General features: G+C 35.8%; 1 protein-coding gene across 5 annotated transcripts in view; it reads left to right on the top strand.

Moving 5' to 3' along the window:
* Positions 1–18,916, top strand: part of LOC150087042 (catenin delta-2-like) — an 863,363-nt gene extending 844,447 nt beyond the window's left edge. For 2 of the 5 annotated variants that reach the window (XM_090372913.1, XM_090372911.1), the window contains one exon: positions 17,999–18,916. In XM_090372913.1, the coding sequence (XP_090229039.1) occupies positions 17,999–18,136 (138 nt within the window). In that variant the 3' untranslated portion in view covers positions 18,137–18,916. The remainder of the gene's footprint in view (positions 1–17,998) is intronic. The other 3 variants (XM_090372910.1, XM_090372912.1, XM_090372914.1) reach the window with 3 other exon arrangements.
* Positions 18,917–19,782: the final 866 nt, after the last annotated feature.

Below are 19,782 nucleotides of genomic sequence, written 5' to 3'. Positions count from 1 at the left end.
AAGACTCTCTGATTTACTGGCCCACTTTATTTCCCTGTACAGTTTCTTATTATACTCATCAGAGTCATTAGGCCTATAGCACACTCCTACTTTCAATTTTGATCTCCCAATGCTTATGTCACACCAAACTGACTCGACACTGCACTGTCCAGCAATGTCGACTGGCTTCACTTCCTTGGATTTTATGTATTTCTTAACTAATAGCATAACCCCTCCTCCCTTCCTATCCTGTCTATCCTTTCTGTAGACATTGTACTCCCCAAATTTTCCAGTTCTGCATTCCTTATATCTGTGTGACACCACGTCTCTGAAATCCCCACAATATCTGCCTTTGATGTTTTGAGCAATACCTCAAATTCATCAAATTTATTTACCAAACTCCTAGCATTGGTGTACACACAAGTATACATGCACCTGTCCCTATTCTTAGCTACCCTAATGGAACCCATGTGTTTACTTGTACCGCAATGACTCCCAATAGTCTTTGAAAAATCCTGCATCTTGTTTTCCAGGCTGCTGCTCATTCCAATAGAAGCAGTGCAAGAATCACTTTCACCTCTGCCAGTGGCTACTGTTAATCTATTAGTCCTTGTATCCCCCCAATCTAGCAGTTTTCCGACCCACCTAACACTGCCTCGATAGCATCAGCAAACATTCTTGCACCCTTTCTATTTAAGTGTATCCCATCCCTGTAGAAGCAGTCTCTCCTGTTAACAAGTACAGACCAGGCTGGAAAAAATTCTACCCCTTGAGCCCTGCACAATCTTTCCAGGGCCGAATTGATCGACAGGGCTCCCGTCATATACTCCCTCCTATCGTGTCTGGGCAGAATTGCAGACACTTTCAAATTCAACCCTAATTCACGGCTTTTTTTCAACAGTGACCTGTACTTATTAAGTAATTCCGCCGGTCTCCTACTCTTAATATCATTAGTGCCAACGTGTACAACTATATCACCTTTTGTGCCCTTAAAAGATGATATCCGCTCTACAACGTCATCAACCTTTGCCCCTGGCACACATACCCTGGTCCTGTTCCACCTATCCTTTTTACAAAGCATGTTTCCCGTTTCCCTGACAATAGAGTCACCAACAACTACTAGTTCCTTTGGGACCGGCGCATTCTGCCTTGGGGGCTTCCACTGTGTTGTGTGAAGACCAAGTGCAAGCTCTGGCATTGGTGTGGGCAGCTGAGAGCTTGATGGGCCCCTCACTTTTAATCCTTCGAGGGCATCCACCCTGTCCTTCAAGCTCTCGTATAGGCCCATAACAATGCTGAGTTGTCGCCTGATTTCCTTTCATCGCGCACACACAGACATCCCTCATGGCAGTATCATGTCCCGTACCCGACTGCTCCACAAACATCAAGCAAGTAGTGAATTTTAATAGGCTGTGATTCAGAGGGCAACTGCCCCCCTCAGTTCTCCCCTGAGCCACAGCACTCCCATTAGCTTGAGCCTTTTGCTTTGCTGCTCTGGTCTGAGTCATGATTTCGATTTAATTTCAATATAATTTCAATTTCAGTACAAAATTAAAACCCTACACTTATATCCCAACACAGTTATAACGCTATATTTATGTTTCAGTCTCGAGTGTTATCTACGAAATCCCTTTATATAACTTCCGTATCAAGTTAAGTATTAATTATTTATTTTTTACTAATTTTTATGTTACGTAACCCAAGTCGTTATATGTATAGTTAAAAGTACAATTTAATTGACAATGAAGTTCAACAAGATTAATTATCTGATTAATTGACAATATTATGTACTATACTATACTATATTAAGCTTATGCTATCTATTTCGAGATATTTTGTATCGCGTAACAATGGCGGCTGGTTACGAACGGTAAACACGTGGATTTGATACCCTTTCCGATACTAAGTAATACCTACAAAACCTCTATCTAAGTTACTTTAATCTAAGTATCATAAATAAGGATATAAAGCTACTCTAGAAAATAAGTTAATATGCCAATTTAAGCTAATAAAACAGAAAATAAATGAGAAAAAACTTCTCTGTTCCAGGAGCGGCAAAAATGTACGTCCGCACAGGCTACACTTGTCCTCACTAAGTGAATTTGTCTAGTTCTTTCTTGAATTTTTCAAACCATCCATTTCCACAACAACAGATGGAAGTCTGTTCCAACAGTCAACTTTCTGCTGGCTGAGGCAAACTTCCACACATCTATCCTGTGACCATCTTTCACCAGCTTGAATTTATGCCCCCTCACGTGTGTAGTCTGAGCAAGTGGAAGAATACCATTAACATTCAGCTTACTCAATTCAGTCACTATAATTTGCAGAACTGAAGCCTTTCTAGGAAAAAGCACCCTTTTGTTCCTTTCAGTGGTCTGGTTGCCCTTCTCTGCAGCAGATTTACATCCTTCCTAAAGTGAGGCCTCCAGACCTGTATACGGTACTCAAGATGCAGCCTAACCATGGCCTTATACAAAGGGATAATCACCTCCTTAGCCTTGCTAGCAAAGTTATTGTATATCATTGACAAAACCCTTGAGCTGGCCCCCCTGGCAGCATGTCTGTATTGCTCAGAGAATTTCATGACTGACTGCACAATTACCCCAGGTCTTTTTCATTCTCCACTACCCTGAGTGTAGTACGACACAGTTGATAAGTTACTCTGGGGTTACTGCTACTCATATGCAGTATTTTGCATTTGTCAATGTTAAACTTCAACTGCAATTCCTCAGCTCACTAACTTAGCATTCCTAGATCTTGTTGCAGTAGCTCACTTTGATGACTGTCGTTAACCAACCTGCCAATCTTTGTATCATCTGCAAACTTAGACATTAAGCATGATATACCGTCATCAATATCATTGATAAATATTGTAAACAGCAATGGGCCCAGCACTGAACTCCGGAGAACTCCACAAATAACAGTAGTCCACAAAGTCTACTCTCTGTCTTCTTCCACTTAACCATCCCTTTTTCCATAGCAATAACTTGCCCTTATGCTATACATTGCTCCAGTTTTTACAGCATCCTTTTATGTGCAACAGTATCAAAAGTCATCCTGAAATCCAAGTATATGATGTCAAAATTATTTTTTTCATCTAGTTCCTTGGTTACTGCATCATAGTAACCTATCAGATTGGTTAGACTAGACTGCCCCTTAAAAAATCCATGCTATGATGATTGCAGTATAATTGCATGCCTGTCCAGATGGTCCTGCATTACTTCATATAGAACATGAATAGAAGAATACTGCATGGAAGTATTGGCTTTCTGAAAGATAAGCATACATTAGGACTAAGGAGGAAAGTTAGTTATTATTATATTAATACCACATGAAATTAATAATGTAGTTTATTAGGCTTCACTTTAATGTATAGTAATATAGTTGAAGAGCCTAATAAACTATATTATTAATTTCACATGGTATATGAGTGGTATCAATATAATAATAACCTTATGAAAAAAAAACACATAGCATCCTTCGCTAATTATATTGGATCTAGGTATGGACCAACCACAGTCAGTCTCGTCCGTAACTTCTTCGTAAAAATGTTTGAAATCTCAGCAAGCAATAGGAAACAGGGAAAAGAAACTAGACAAGGTACAACTCCCTCCAGTCCACCTGAACCATAAGCATTGTCTGCTAATGGGTATCGGTAAGATCCTGAACCAGCCTGCATACAAATCCTGGAGCAAAGATCACCCCAGGATTCCACTACACAAGAATCCTGGATGCAGGATAAAAGTTTGGCACCAGTAGCATGGTCTGATGATGGGTATTGGTAAGATCCTGAACCAGCCTGCACACCGACCCTGATGTACAGAGTATGGGAGTAAAGGTCACCCCAGGCTCCCACTGCACAAGAACTCCAAAGCCAGGATAAAAACTTGGCACTATCCTATTGGCTAATGGAGGTAATCACTCACCTATAAATTAACTGCTGGCAGTGCCTCTTGCCTGTATGCACATCAGGTTTCTGGGAGCATCAGCAAGAGGAGTCTGTCAGCAGATAAGAATTTAATCTCTTTGTATTTACCTTAGATTTCCTTTTTTTTATTGTAACAGCAATTCAAAACTTAATACTTAAAATCGTAACTGTAATATTGATAGTTGTAATTGTAAAAAAAATTGTAACTGTAATATTCCAAAATATTCAAAATTTGTAACCTTTTCTATTTTCTGTTTCCATAACAGCATGGTTTGATGTGTATTGATAAGATACATGAAACGTCACTTTAATGTGTAGTACTGTAGGCGAACAGCCTAATAAACTATATTATTAATTTCATGTGCTATAACAGTAGTATTAATATAATAATAATCTAAAAGAAAAACAACCACCTAGCATCCTTCCTTAACTATAAGGCAGACTTGTCTACCTTATCATTAGCATTAGTAGAGACATATGATGCAGCGTCAGCCCAAAAAAAAACACACACACACCTTCCCATTTCACCTATCCATACAGTCCAAAAGTGTGTCCAGTTCTTCCTTGAATTTATTTAAGCTATGAACTCCCACAATGATGCAAGTTTGTTCCACCAATCAACCACCTGCTGGCTAAAGGCAGATTTCCACGTATCTACTCTTCTCTACAACTGTTTTTCCTCAATTTGAATTTATGCCTCCCCTTCTCCAGTGCATAATCTGAGCTAGAGTAAGAATCCCATCAGCATTGAGTTTGCTCAAACCATTCAAAGCCTTATACACCTCAGCCAGATCACCTTGCAGGTGCCTGGTCTCCAGACACTGCAATTTACAGTACTTATGCCTTTCTTGATTAGAGCACCCCTTTGTTCCCCCTTGAAAATCTTGTTGCCCTCCTCTGTACTCATTCCAGCAGCTCTATATCTTTCTTAAAATGAGTACTCAAGGTAAAAGGTAAACTGCAGGATGGAAGCCTCCTCAACAATTCATGATGAGGAAAATGGACCATAATCTGCCACGCTGGTCCAGTGCGGGTTGGCAGATCGACTGTATTTAGCAGTCAGGGGTTTGAACCCCGGTCTACTCAAAGAGCATGTGCTACTGCACTCCCACTCCTGACCACTCAGCTATGGAGGTATGGTCTGACAATTGGCTTATACAAAGGGATAATCATCTCCTTATACCTGCTAGCAAAATTCCTATATATCATTGACAAAACCCCATGAGCTTCTCTGGCAGCCTGACTGCACTGCACTGCACAGAAAAATGATAGTAATGTATATCTGATTGCACAAGTACCAACAGGGCTTTTTCATTCTCTACTTCCCCTAGTGCAGTACTGCACAGTTGATACACTACTCTGAGGTTACTGTTACCCATATGCAGTACTTTGCGTTTGTCAAAGTTACACTTCAGTTGCCACTTCTCCCAACTTTTCTAGATCCTGTTGAAGTAGTGTACTTTTATTACTGTCGTTAACAACCCTGCCAACCTTTGTATCGTCTGCTGCAAACTTGAACATTAAGCCTGATATAGCTTCATCAATATCATTGATAAATAAAGAAAACAAGAATCGACCCAATGCTGAAGATTCCACTAATAACATTAGTCCACGAAGAGCAGTGTCTATTGATTACCACTCTCTGTCTTCTCCCACTCAACCATCTCTTTATCCATAGCAGCAATTTTCACTTAATGCCTTACTGCTCCAAGTTGTGCAACAGTCTTTTATGTGCAACAGTATCAGAAGCTTTTCTGAAATCTAAGAAAAATTGTAGCCATTGTCAATCCACTACAGAATGGCACCCTCCTCAACAATTCATGTTGAGGGAAGTGGACCATAATATAGTTGATCTGCCAACCAGTGTGGGTTGGCAGATCAACTATATTTAACAGCCAGGGGCTTGAACCCTGGCCTATTCAAAGAGCTTGTGCTACTGCACTCCCACTCCTGAAAACTCGGCTCCAGAGGCCGTGTGAAATCCAAGTATATGATATCAAAATTATTTTTCATCCAGTTCCTTTGTAACCACCACATCATAATATTATCCACTCAAATTTGTCAGAGAAGATTTCCCTTTACAAACTCATGCTGTGTCTGAACTATAACTGCAGTCTTGCCTAAATATTTAACCAGTGACTCCATTATTTCTGCAGAACAGAAGTTTAAGCTTACAGGTCTGTAATTACTAATGTCACTCTTTAATCCCCCTTTATGAATTGGGGATACATTTGAACATCTTCAGTCTGTGAGGATCTCCCTTGAGTCCAAGGATGCCCTCATAATCGTTGCTTAGGGCCTGCTTATTTCCTTTGCTGCCTTATTTAATAAAACTGGATTGATCCCATTCACCCCAGGTGCCTTTCTTATATTTAACTTCAACAATTTCTCCTCCACTTTGCTCTCAGTTATTACAAAATAATTTAGCTCCCTGTTAGAGAGTTTTATAAACTTCTGCCCTCCACTTCCCTACTGAATTCACGTGTCAATTTTTATGAAAATACTCATTCAGTTTGTCAGCTCTCTCAGCAGGATTATCAACAGTCAAACTATCGATATGAAGTGGACCAATGTGATTCATCCCCTTCCTTCTAGAGTTTACATAAGTACAGAAGTATTTGCTGTTTTTCTTTACATCCTTTGCCAACTATTTCTAATAATCTGCCCTTGCTTCCCTAAAATTCTTTGTGACTTGATTAGAGACTAACTTATATCTACCATAGGCTTCTGTGTTGCCTGATAATTTATATGCATCAATTTTGTTCATCTGACAGTAAATTCCTTGGTTGGTGTGAAAAGCTTAGTAGTTTCCAAGATTATTTCCTTGAAAGCTTCACATTTAGAATTTGCTGTTAGTAACATCATCAGTTGGTCCCACTGTATAGAATTAAAAACAGTCTGAGACCACCAGTCACCTTTACGAAAGCAAAAACCTTTCCCATTACCCCTGATGGTAGTAACACCTTTAAGTAAATTCCACATCAGTACACTCATCACTGCCACCTAGTGGGTCCTTTATCTGCAGATTCTAAATTCATGAATAATTACTGCCGATAATCAGATCAAGAGTATTACTCCCTCTTGTTGCCTCTCTAATATGCTGCTGTAGAAAACAGTCATCCAATAAATCCACAAAGTCTTGCTAGTATGCTAATGACCAACCCACATGTTCCAGTCAAAATCTGGGAAGTTTAACCCCTCCATTATAAGACATTCTGATTTATTGGCACACTATTTCTCTGTACAGTTTTGTTTTACTTATCAGAATTATTAGGCCTATAGCACACACTCCTCTAATTTTGCTTTTCCAGTGTTTATGTAACACAAAACTGACTGAACATTCCACTGTCCACCAATATCAACTGGATGAACTGGGTTAGATTTCGTTTTTCTTACCTGCCAGCATAACTCTTATACATGCTTTCTTGCATCATATGCCTCTACTAATTCTAATCCCACCTCCCTTCCTATCCTTTATCTATATATTGTTCTCTTAGAAAAAAATTCAGAGCTACAGGGCTCAATAACTTCCACGATTTTTTTTAAATATTAAAAAGTAAGAGATTACCTCAATTTTTTTTGTGGAATGCTTCCAGTCAATTCTTTCTCATATGTGACGAATAAAATAAGATGAAAAAAGTGAAAAAACGAATTGAAGAATTCCCTCGCTCATAGAGATACGACCAAATCCGATGTGCAACGGAATCAAAAGCCGAGAGCCCAACCCGACCCCGAAACACATCAAACATAATAATTAGTTAAAACTGGTTCCGATAATAAATAATTAAAATCACTAATTAAAAACTATTTAAAATTAAACGGATTAAAAGTTACGATTTGGACGAATAATCAAATTGAACGAAATGCACAGCTGTTTCCCTTCCTTAAGCAGACCACGCTTTTCGGTTGATCGGCATGTTCACAGGATGGGAATATCACGAAGTGTTTGTGTGTGTATTTGACTCTGAAATATAGAAATATTATTTATATTGGCACATGCGTAAAAAAGACCAAAAATCCGATATTAGATAAGGCCGTCACACATTGATAGAATTTTCATGTGGTCAAAGAGTGACCCTCATTGACCGCATGAAAGGCCAACTCCGACACGTTTGCGCACGGAAGCTGCATGTTGCTTGACATGTAACTCTTAACATGCAACGAGTGGAACCCTCATACGATGAATCACACTGACTACAGGAAATCTTGTACACAAGATCATTTACCTGTGTCGAGCAAGAAGGAAGAATTGTGTGATTTTTTTTTTTTTTTTTTTTTTAATATATTATTGAGCTTCTGCATGGGCCTGGCTATTATTTTGAATTCAGTATTTCTAAAGATTTTATTAAGCTGCCTGTACCATTGTTCAATGTACGGTATGGAAATAAAATGTATTTTATTGGTATTATTAACAGATATAATATTTACTGTTTTATTTTTAGCCTGTAACCCGATTTGATTTATAATAGAATGAGGATAGCCTCTATTTAAAAACCTATCGGTTAGTGTAACAATTTCTGAGTGTAAGGTGGGTTCAGACGTGGAATATTTGTAAGTGTTGAAAAACTGGTTGCATATAATAGATCTCTTACATGTGAATGGATGATAACTTCGGTAATGTAGGTACATCCCCGAATTGGTGGGTTTCGGTAAATGCTAACTTGGATTTTTTGCATGTCGCGTGTGAGGGTGAAATTTAAGAAGTTTAGGGCTTTTGTTTCTATCTGTTCCTCCTCCGGTGTATAATGTAGTCTCGTGTGAATATAATTGAGTACCCGTAGAATGTCTTGAGTGGTGTTGTGATCTGTTATGACAAGTATATCATCAATACATCTCCCATAGTAAGTAATGCGGGGAAGAAACGGTGTTTAATGAATATCCTCAATATTGGCAAGATAGATTTCCACTCTGAGACCACTCAGGTTCAAACCATCAGTAAACCGAAAACCTGTTTGTATATACAGGCATACCTCGGTTAACGTTACCTCTGATAACGAAGCTTTGATATAACGAAGTCCGCAATTTCAAGCCCCATTTAACAAAAAAAATATTCCAGTTTAATCACTTGAAATCTAAACAAACTGAAGAAATTACGGAAACCTTTTGGGCTTCTCGTGGTTGGTTCGAGAAATTTAAAAAACATGCCAGGATTCATAGTGTAAAATTAACAGGAGAAGCTGCAAATAAGTTTCCAGAAAAACTAAAGGAAATAATTGAACGTGAAATTTTCCACCAAATTTGGTGTTCACTGTTGACGAAAGCGGTTTGTTCTGGAAGCGGCTACCAATAAAAAGCTTCATTTCTATTGAAGAAAAATCAGCTGCTGGGTTCAAAGCAGCCAAAGACCGTTTAACGTTACTCTTTGGATCAAATGCCTCTGGCGATTATAAATTAAAATTGTTATTAGTTTACCATTCAGAAAAACCGAGGGCGTTAAAAGGTAACATAAAAATGAATTTACCTGTAATATGGAAAGCAAATAGAAAAGCATGGGTTACCAAGGAGTTATTTACTGATTGGTTTGTTAACCACTTTTGTCCTGAAGTAAAACGGTATTGTCAAAAAAAACAACTTTGAAAAAAAGCTCTTTTGTTGTTAGACAATGCTCTGGGACATCCTACTGATCTTAACACGTTGGACACATGCATTCCTGTCAAAGTTGTGTTTCTTCCAGCAAACACAACTTCCCTGATTCAACCATTGGATCAGGGAGTAATAGCATCATTTAAAGCTTATTATCTGCGTCGAACATTAAGCAATTTATCTGAACTAGAGGATAAAGAGGAAATGACAGTTAAAACGTTTTGGAAAAACTACGCCATTAAAAACGCAATTGAAAACATTGATAGTTCTTGGAATCACTAAGAAATGCTTAAATGGAGTTTGGCGCAAAATATGGCCAGAAGTTGTACTAGAAGAAGAAAATAACATCCAAGAAATTAGAAATGAAGTTATCCAGATGGCTCAATCAATAGGTTTCGAAAATGTCGATGAAGAGGATGTTAGAAATTTATTGAATGCAGAAGATTATGGTTTTCAGTGGAAGATTTAGAAAACCTTGTTAGCAACGAAGACAAAGATAATGAAGACGAAGTTAAAGAAGTTCCTGTCGAAAAAGTGTTAACAACCAAAGATTTAAAAAGGTGCTTAAATGACATTGAAAACGTTTTAAATTTTTTTAGTGAAAATGATCCTGATTTAGGAAGAAGTTTTATTGTTAAGCGATCAGTGTTAAATGCAATAACTCCGTATAGGCAATTGTTAAATGAAAGAGAAAAAAAGCATAAGCAATCAACTTTAGACTCATAATTTAAAATGTGATTTCACTTTGTATGTAAGTTGACTGTTTATTTAATAAAACTTTTCTTTGTTCGAAAAAAAAAGCTTTTCATTTTCTTTACGTAGGAACGTATCCCTATTCTGGCCATAGTATTTTTACCTCTGAAAACGAAGTTTCACTTAACAAAGTAATTTCGTGGAACGCTTCCTATTCGTTATTCGAGGTATGCCTGTAGTCTCTTTAAACGCAAAATGGTTTGCTTCGAGAAGTAGTTTGATTAATTTAAAAATGTCTTTTTTGGGTAATTTAGTGTGATTTATCGTGATAGAATCATTGTTTAACAGTTCCCAAATTACATCAAGAGCGTAGTCCACATTTAAGTTGGTGTACAAAGAGGTAACATCTAATTAAAATAATTTATCATGAATGAGCGTAATATCTTTAATACTATTAAATAAAGTGTCATAATTTTTTATGCCAAACCTAATCAACTGTCTAAATGGTTTAATGATGTATAAGTGAGCAGCTAAGTGTGAAAATGCTGAATTTTTGTATGATACAATTGGGCGTATGGGAAAACTGGGTTTGTAAAGTTTAACCTGTCCAAAAAGTACAGGAATATTGTATGTCCTCGCTTTCACCTCTTTTAATTTGACCATGGAAATAAAATCATTTTTGCGATATGCTGTTAGGGTTTTGTTGTATCGGTTTACTAAATTTATGAATACAGACTGGTCTGAATGTATTCATTCCGCAATAAGTCTTTTTGCGGAAAGAATACATTCTCCAAAAAGACTTATTGGTTCAGCAGATTAATCAGGTAATCAATAACTCATACTCTTCGGGTACCCAGACTTAATATGAATGAAATTACAGCATTGCGTAGTCTTAGAGGGAACAAAGATATTGTTATCCAAAAAGCAGATAAAAGGGACACTGTAGTTATTATGGATAAAACGGACTATTTTAGAAAATTGGACTCTATCTTATCGGACAATTCTACTTACAGGGTGATAGGCTGGTCTGTTTTCATAAATTTAGTAAACCAATACAACAAAACCTAACGGCATATCACAAAAGTGATTTTATTTCCATGGTCCAATTAAAAGAGCTGAAAGCAAGGACATACAATATTCCTGTACTTTTTGGACAGGTTAAACTTCACAAACCCGGTTTTCTGATATGCCCAATGGTATCATACAAAAATTCATCGTTTTCACACTTAGCTGCTCACTTATACAACATCATTAAATCATTTAGGCAGTTGATTAGGTTTGGCATAAAAAATTATGACACTTTATTTAATAGTATTAAAGATATTACACTTGGCATTCATGATAAATTATTTTCATTAGATGTTACCTCTTTGTACAGGGCGCCTCCGTAGCCAGGTGGGCAGGAGCAGCAGTGCGTAGCACACGCTTCTTGATTAGACCGGGGTTCGAGCCCGTGATCACCAGATGTGGAAAGGTTAGGGAATGACCACCACATATCCCCGGAGCAATATGGCCTTAGTTGCTAATGCTCCGAAAAAAAATTTAAAAAAAACCAAAAACCTCTTTCTACACCAATGTAAATGTGGACCACGCTCTCAATGTAATTTGGGAACTGTTAAACAAAGATCTATCGTGATAAATCATACTGAATTACCCAAAAAAGAAATTTTTAAATTAATCAAACTTCTTCTTGAAGCAAACTATTTTGCGTTTAAAGAGGCTATATACAAACAGGTTTTCGGTTTACCGATGGGTTTGAACTTGAGCGGTCTTATAGCGGAAATCTATCTTGCCAATATCGAGGATATTCATTTAACACCGTTTCTTCCCCACATTACTTACTATGGGAGATATATTGATGATATACTTGTCATAACAGATCACAACACCACTCAAGACATTCTACGGGTACTCAATAATATTCACACGAGACTACATTATACACTGGAGGTAGAACAGATAGAAACAAAAGCCCTAAACTTCTTAAATTTCACCCTCACACGCGACATGCAAAAAATCCAAGTTAGCATTTACCGAAGTTATCATCCATTCATGTATAAGAGATCTATTATATGCAACCAATTTTTCAACGCTTACAAATATTCCACATCTGAACCCACCTTACACTCAGAAATTGTTACACTAACCGATAGGTTTTTAAATAGAGGGTATCCTCATTCTGTTATAAATAAAATCAGGTTACAGGCTAAAAATAACAGTAAATATTATACCCGTTAATAATACCAATAAATACATTTAATTCCATACCGTACATTGAACAATGGTACAGGCAGCTTAATAAACTCTTTAGAAATACTGAATTCAAAATAATAGCCAGGCCCATGCAGAAGCTCAATAATATATTAAAAAAAAAAAAATCACACAATTCTTCCTTCTTGCTCGGCACAAGTAAATAACCTTGTGTACAAGATTTCCTGTAGTCAGTGTGATCCATCGTATGAGGGTTCCACTCGTTGCACGTTAGAGTTACGTGTCAAGCAACATTCTGCTTCCGTGCGCAAACGTGTCGGAGTTGGCCTTTCATGCAGTCAATGAGGGTCACGTTTTCCTATTCAATGAGGTGGTAATTTTAAATGTACAACACAATTACATTAAATTATTGATCGCTGAAACGCTTGAAATGAAACTACACGAAAATTCTATCAATGTGCGACGGCCTTATCTAATATCGGATTTTTAATCTTTTTTATGCATGCACCAATATAAATAACCTCTCTATATTTCAGAGTCAAATACACACACAAACACTTCGTGATATTCCCATCCTGTGAACATGCCGATCAACCGAAAAGCGTGGTCTGCTTAAGGAAGGGAAACAGCTGTGCATTTCGTTTAATTTGAGTATTCATCCAAATCGTAACTTTTAATCCATTTAATTTTAAATAGTTTTTAATCTTTTCAATTAGTGATTTTAATTATTTATTATCGGAACCAGTTTTAACTAATTATGAAGCAATGTCTTCTCGCACTCATGGTCTTGCTGCGGTAGTTGGATGTGTTTCGGGGTTGGGTTGGGGCTTTTGATTCCGTTGCGCATCAGATTTGGTCGTATCTCTATGAGTGAGGGAATTCTTTAATTCGTTTTTTCATCTTATTTTATTCATCACATATGAGAGAGAATTGACTGGAAGCATTCCACAAAAAAAAATCGAGGTAATCTCTTACTTTTTTAATATATAAATAAAATAAAATAAATTTTCTGTTTATATACTGTTCTCTACAAATTCAAATTCTGCATTCCTTATATCTGTGCAGCACTACATCTCTGATATCCCAACAATACCGCATTTGATCTCTTGACCAGCAATTCAAATTCATCAGATTCATTTACTACACTGTTAGCATTGGTGTGCACGCAAGCATACATGCATTTTTTTTTTTTTTTTTTTTTTCAGTCTGTTACTCTGACAATGCCCATGTATTTACTTGTTCTATGATGACTCCCATCAGTTCTTCTCATCCCCAGCACCTTGTTTTCGAGGCACTGCTCATTCCAGTAGAAGCAGTGCAAGAATCACTTTTCCCTCTGCCTGTGGCTACTGTTAATCTATTGGTCTGTAAATCCCTACAAGGTACTAGTTTTCCGATCTACCTAACACTGCCTCAGTAGCATCAGCAAATATTCTTGAACCCTTTTTAAGTGTATTCTGTCTAGTGTTGAATCCAGGGGGGGTGACTGGAGGTGAGTTTCACCCCTGGTGGAATAAAATCCCTCCTCCGGTGAAAAATAGTAATTTTTATTTTACAAAACACAAATTCAATAAATTTTTGTCAAATAAACACAACATGAATAATCACATCAACTAAGTGTGGTACTTGTTAGGTGGTACATGGTGAAAATAAATCCCTAAAATTCAAAAGACACGAAATTTTCAAAATAATTAAATGGGCAATATTTCTGGCTCCACAAATTGTAACTAAAAGCCACTATTTCAAGTGACTGCATTTTCGTTTTATGGTTTTCAGGTTCGCTTTATTTTCACACAAACCATCTGTTAATAATAACATTTCTAATAAACAATCTACTTGCAAATAATTCTTTGTTTGTATATCAAAAACGAGATCGCAGGCTGTGAATAGATTCACCTGAATTGATTTCTGACAGATGCTATTGTAATTATAGTTTCCTTCGGCTTTCAATGCAGTCTACTATGGCCACTAATTCAATCATCGGCAGTTTCGCTTTATGGTTTTCACATTACCTTTATTTCTTTTTTTCACAGCAAGAGACTACTTGTGGCTAATTCTGCTTTCATATACCACAAACAAGATGGTTTGGTTGTAATCTATAAACAATTTTATTTTATCTTCTTTTTAATATATATTCATCTGTACTGTAATATTGCATGAAGATAAGCTTAGAGTGCCTGAATGAGTTATCGGAAAAATTAATAAATGAAGTGATTGATACACACGCAAAGAAGAATATGATTATTACAATACAGTACTTGAATGTTTGATTATAATTTGTATAATTTTTTTTGCGAATTTTAGTTGGTGAATATTGCCAGTACTGTGGTTTTTGTGAACTGACTTAGTATTTAGATGTTAAATAATAAATATTTCCTTTTGTTTCCTCATATTCTGTTATTATAACATTCATAAATATAAATATACAGATTTGTTTGTAACATATACATATGTTGTAAATATTAAATAATAATAAAAAAATATACTACATATACCCCTCCCTGGTGGAAACTCTGGATTCGACACTGGTTCTGTCCCTGCCTGTAGAAGCCGTCTCTCCTGCTAACAAGCACACACACCACAATGAGAAAAAATTCTACCCCATGAGCCTTGCAAAAACCTCTGCACAGCTGAACTGATTGACAAGGCTGTCATCATATACTCTCTCCATAAGTGTAACATGGGGGAAGAATTGGAAAAGAATAACTTCATAATTTCTGGGGTAATGTTTCCCCAATCAAAATCACAGTAGAGAATTTTTAAACATGCTAAGCATGGTGATGCATGTAATATCTCAAAACAGTTTCTATCTGTAATGCTTTATCACTCAGTAACACTGGTGATTATAGTCTACAGAGAACCATGTGACTACAATATTTGGATTCAATTCTTGTTTAATAACTATTTAAAAATCACCAAAACTAACACACAAAAATATAGCTTGATCCCCTGTTAACTGGGAAGATAAGTATTTGCAATATAGTCTCAAGCAAACACATCAGTACAACTAAAAACCAGCTTTGATCATTAACGAAACCAACATGGCTGCTATTTATTAACATTCTTTGCATTGATCTCCATTGTGAATAAAGTTGGTGATATCACAATCAAGCCATTATAATCAAAAACTAATGATAGCCAGAGAATACACCAGTGTATTCTTTGGCCATCATTTATTTATAGTGACACATTGAGGGTTTAGTGTCAAACAGCGGTAACTACAAAATCGTTTTGTAGTAAATGTTTTTGTAATTAACCAAGAAAAAGTCATTTGACATTTTCTTGGTTTCCGAGAAATGTGCTTATAGCCCAAGCTAACTTGTAAAGTACTAGAGATACAGTTTTATAACATGCTGAGCATGGTGTTTCTTTGATGATATGCATTGTTATTTGTATAAAGTAAAACTAAAGTTGTCTCAAAACAAAAATACAATTTTGTTAATTTCTCCTAATTTATATGATTTAATCAAGCTAATCTGAGTCCCCAAGCCACAGTGGCATTCCAGGAAATGAGACAATGCAGACCATGCTATGAAACATCCTTCCAGCATAGCTTCAACAAATAATCTAGTCCCATATTCTGATTACAGATGCATCGTCATGCAGAGAATATGCATGACACAATGGTCACTTCTGTGGAAAAAGTAAATGCATATCAAGGTTTTTCAACTGAAACATGAATCACAGTTATGGACTTCTAGACTCCATAAAAATAGAAAAGAAGTAGTAATCCTAACCACAACCCGAGTACACACATTTCTATTTCTGCTTACAGGCCATGATCCTCTGCACTATATGCACTGCTTGGCGCCACTAACAGTAAACATACTCATTGAATGTACCTTGTTCAGCAATGTCTACAAGAACCTCTATCACTGATCTGCATGGTAGATTATGATGAAAATCTTCCTGAATTTTTTTCCTTCCTAAAACAAATTCTAATGTATGACCATTTCTAACTGCTACTCAGGCATTTTTCATATTTAGCCTCAATTACTTGTTATGAAATTTCTGTGCCAGAAATTTCATAACAGCAGCAGCATAATCTGAGCCTCCCAAGTTTGCTAACTACCAGATAATGCTAGTGCTGTAGTGTAACATAACCAAATTGAAAATATGGAAACATTTTTCTGTTAATAACTCATGCAATGTTTACCATAGGGTCATCAAATTTTATTTGTTTATTGAAGAACGACAACAGAATCCAACCAAACACCTAAAAACTGTCACCTCAGTAATCTAAATTTATGATCACTAATCCATGAACACCGAAAATCTGTAATGCACAGTTCAAAACCAAAATGGTGACCTGTCACGAACTGCAATCAGTGGTCTTGCCATATGTGGTGCAGTGAATGCTGTAATTGATCCATAGAGCAGTGGAAATCAGTTCTGAGTGATGAATCTCCCTGCATCCTATTCTAAACAGGTGTGGGCATGAAGGATGGCTGGTGAATGTCTGCTGCCAGGTGCACTGTGCCTACAGTGAAGTTTAGAGCAGTGGGGTTATGGTGTGGAGCTGTTTGATGTGGTATAGCCTAGGACTTTTGGGTATGTGTAGGAACCATGACTGCTGCCACCTACCTTAACATTTTGGACAATTCCATGCTTTCTATGATGTGACAGTTCTTTGGTACAGACCCACATTTGTTTCAACCGGATAATGCTCCAGTGCTGTTTAAGACATTACATGATCATGGACATGAATTTATGAAAGTTGGAATGGTCTGATTTGAGCCCTGTGAAAGACCTTTCAGATGAACTGCAATATCAGGTAAAGGCCAGACCAACATGACCAATATCAGTAGCTTACTCACTGGTCACTGTTCTGAAAGAAGACCATATCTCTTACAATCTATTGTTCACTGATGGAAAGCCTACTGTGGTGGGGGGGGGGCGACATAACAGCCACAGATACTAGTCAGTGAGTGGCAGTGATATAAATTGTCCAAACTTGAGTTCTTTAAACAATGTTTGTTCACCCAGATAAATAAGCTTAACAGAGCTGATGTATACCTAGTTTCAGGCATTATTGCATGCACATTGTTTAAAACACTGCATCAGTATTATCTTCCATATATAAATGTTTTCTCGTTAAAACATTTAGAAAAATTTTAGTGTAAGCACTGCAGAAATAATTACCATATTTATTCTATGTTGCAGTAATTATTAAAATATGAGCGATTTCATTATTTACTTTTATCCTCATTAGATTACTTCTTGTGAGTTCTGCAGACTTATATTTTTAAAATTTTACACCATTAAACCTCAATGACAACTTACATGTCTACTTTGTCAGCTGAGATTAAAGCATAAATTCAAAGTGCAATCCTCCAATTCCAAAAATAACTGCAATTAGTGATCTAAACTTTTAAGAAGTAAAAACACTATAAAATCGCTTTCAACCACATTTACATTTATGCAGAATACTGTTTCTTTCATTTCTTATAATTGAAAGTATTTTAATAAGCACACATGTTGGTTTTTTTTAATAAACTTAAATAATTACCATAATATAAAAGAATATATAAATATAAAAGAATAAATTTTGTTTCATTTGGTGAGAGATGTATACTTACAATTACTGTGCTTTATTTTTAACAGCAAGTCAAGTCTTCTGTGGAACCTTTATATGCCCAGGTAAACAGAGAAAAAAAGAGAACTCAGTCAGCTGAGCCCTCATCTTCACCACTAATTAATGATCAGACAAGTGGAACTTCAGCAGGCGATTCCTGGGTATGAATTCAATCAACTCTTTTTGGGACTTAAGAAAGTTGTGATAACAACGCCAGTGACATTTGCTACCATTAACAAAAGACCTACAACAAGACTTAATGGATCCAAAATGTAAAAAAAAATAAATAAATAAATAAAATTAATAAATATATAAAAAAACTGTATATTTTGCTGGACATTCTTGCAGCATTCTGTTTCTGCAACAACAGCTGGTCTGTTTTCAAGATACTTTTATATTTGTCATAAAACGTATTGTAAAATGCATAAAATAGCAGACTGTGTGTGCTACTACTCCCTACCATCCATTTGGGAAACCTCCTATTGTGCCTCTAATGATGTGATGCAGTGAAGTAAATGGCTGCATATATGCAAGCCATTACAGTTCAAAAAGTTAAAAACAAAGTGATCCCATCCATCAGTTCATCAGTGCCAACAGATTTTCATAGGCCTCTATTATAAAAAAAATCCACTCTTTAAATTGGATCAAGACAAATCTTGGAGGTCTAGAAATTGCTTTTTTCCTCTGCCTTGTTTTGTAAGAATATATGGAAAACAAAGTGAAATTGTGCTCTACAATTAGAAATAAATTACATGGAGAATCAAACTTAATTAACTGCATCAGTATTAGAATTTTGTACCTATGATCTGAGAAAAGTGTGCGTAGTGTAGAATCTGAACTTCTATTTTCTGCCAAAATTTTGCTTGTAAAAATTTTAAGTATTATTATTACTTGTTTATCGGCTGGATTAAGCTTTTGATCACCTCTCCAGTGATTACAATTTTAAGTGTAACTATGGTCACAGATGTAATGGTGTTTTGCACTTTTCATCTCGTATTTGTTTAGTGGGAAAAAATATATTTTTTAATCACTGTCAGAAGAATTTAATTGTTATGAAACATGGATATGGCAGCTTATCAAAACTTAAAGCAGTTAAAACTAATATGTGAAAATGCAAGGTAAACAGTTTAAACAGGTTCTTTCATGTTATTGTAAGACATTTATTTTGTTTTTACTTTTTTTTTTTTTTTGTTTTCTTTACTTTTTTTTGTTTGTTTGTTTAATTCATTGTTCCAAAATTTATGAATATTTTATATCTTAATTTTTTTTTCAGATAATTTTTGACTATTTCTAATCATACAAAAGTACATTTGGTACATTAGTGGTTTTAGATTTTCTTTTGCTTCTACTAATTCTTATTTACAAGATTTCAGAAGTGTTTGCATTTCAGTAAATCAGTAGCACCATAATTTAAAGACACTTGAAGTGTGATTGTAATTTAAATTTTTATATACAGTAGAATTCTAATTATCTGAAAAAATATTCTGAACTTTTTTATCTGCTTTTATTTTCCTCCAAATTCACACATATAAAATTTAACTCTAAGAAACTAAGAGCTATCATATGAATATAATAAAATGGTCATTCCATTATTAAACATAAAAGTGGCAAAAATAATCTACCCAGTCAGCTTTACTTTTTTCACAGACACAAGATGTGTTTTATATATAATGTATATAATATATATAATCATCCAATTAATCCAAAAATTAGATAGAGAGATAAAAATTAATAGAAATATATATTAAAAATAAATAAAAAAAAAAAAAAAAAAAAAAGCTAACATCAGTGGCAGCAGAAAAGCACAATCCAC

This window comes from Mastigoproctus giganteus, chromosome 4 (genome assembly GCF_048544385.1).
Source record: "Mastigoproctus giganteus isolate SK-2022 chromosome 4, ASM4854438v1, whole genome shotgun sequence".
In the NCBI taxonomy this organism is placed as follows: Eukaryota; Metazoa; Arthropoda; class Arachnida; order Uropygi; family Thelyphonidae; genus Mastigoproctus; species Mastigoproctus giganteus.
This window is presented reverse-complemented; position numbering and strand designations above follow the sequence as displayed.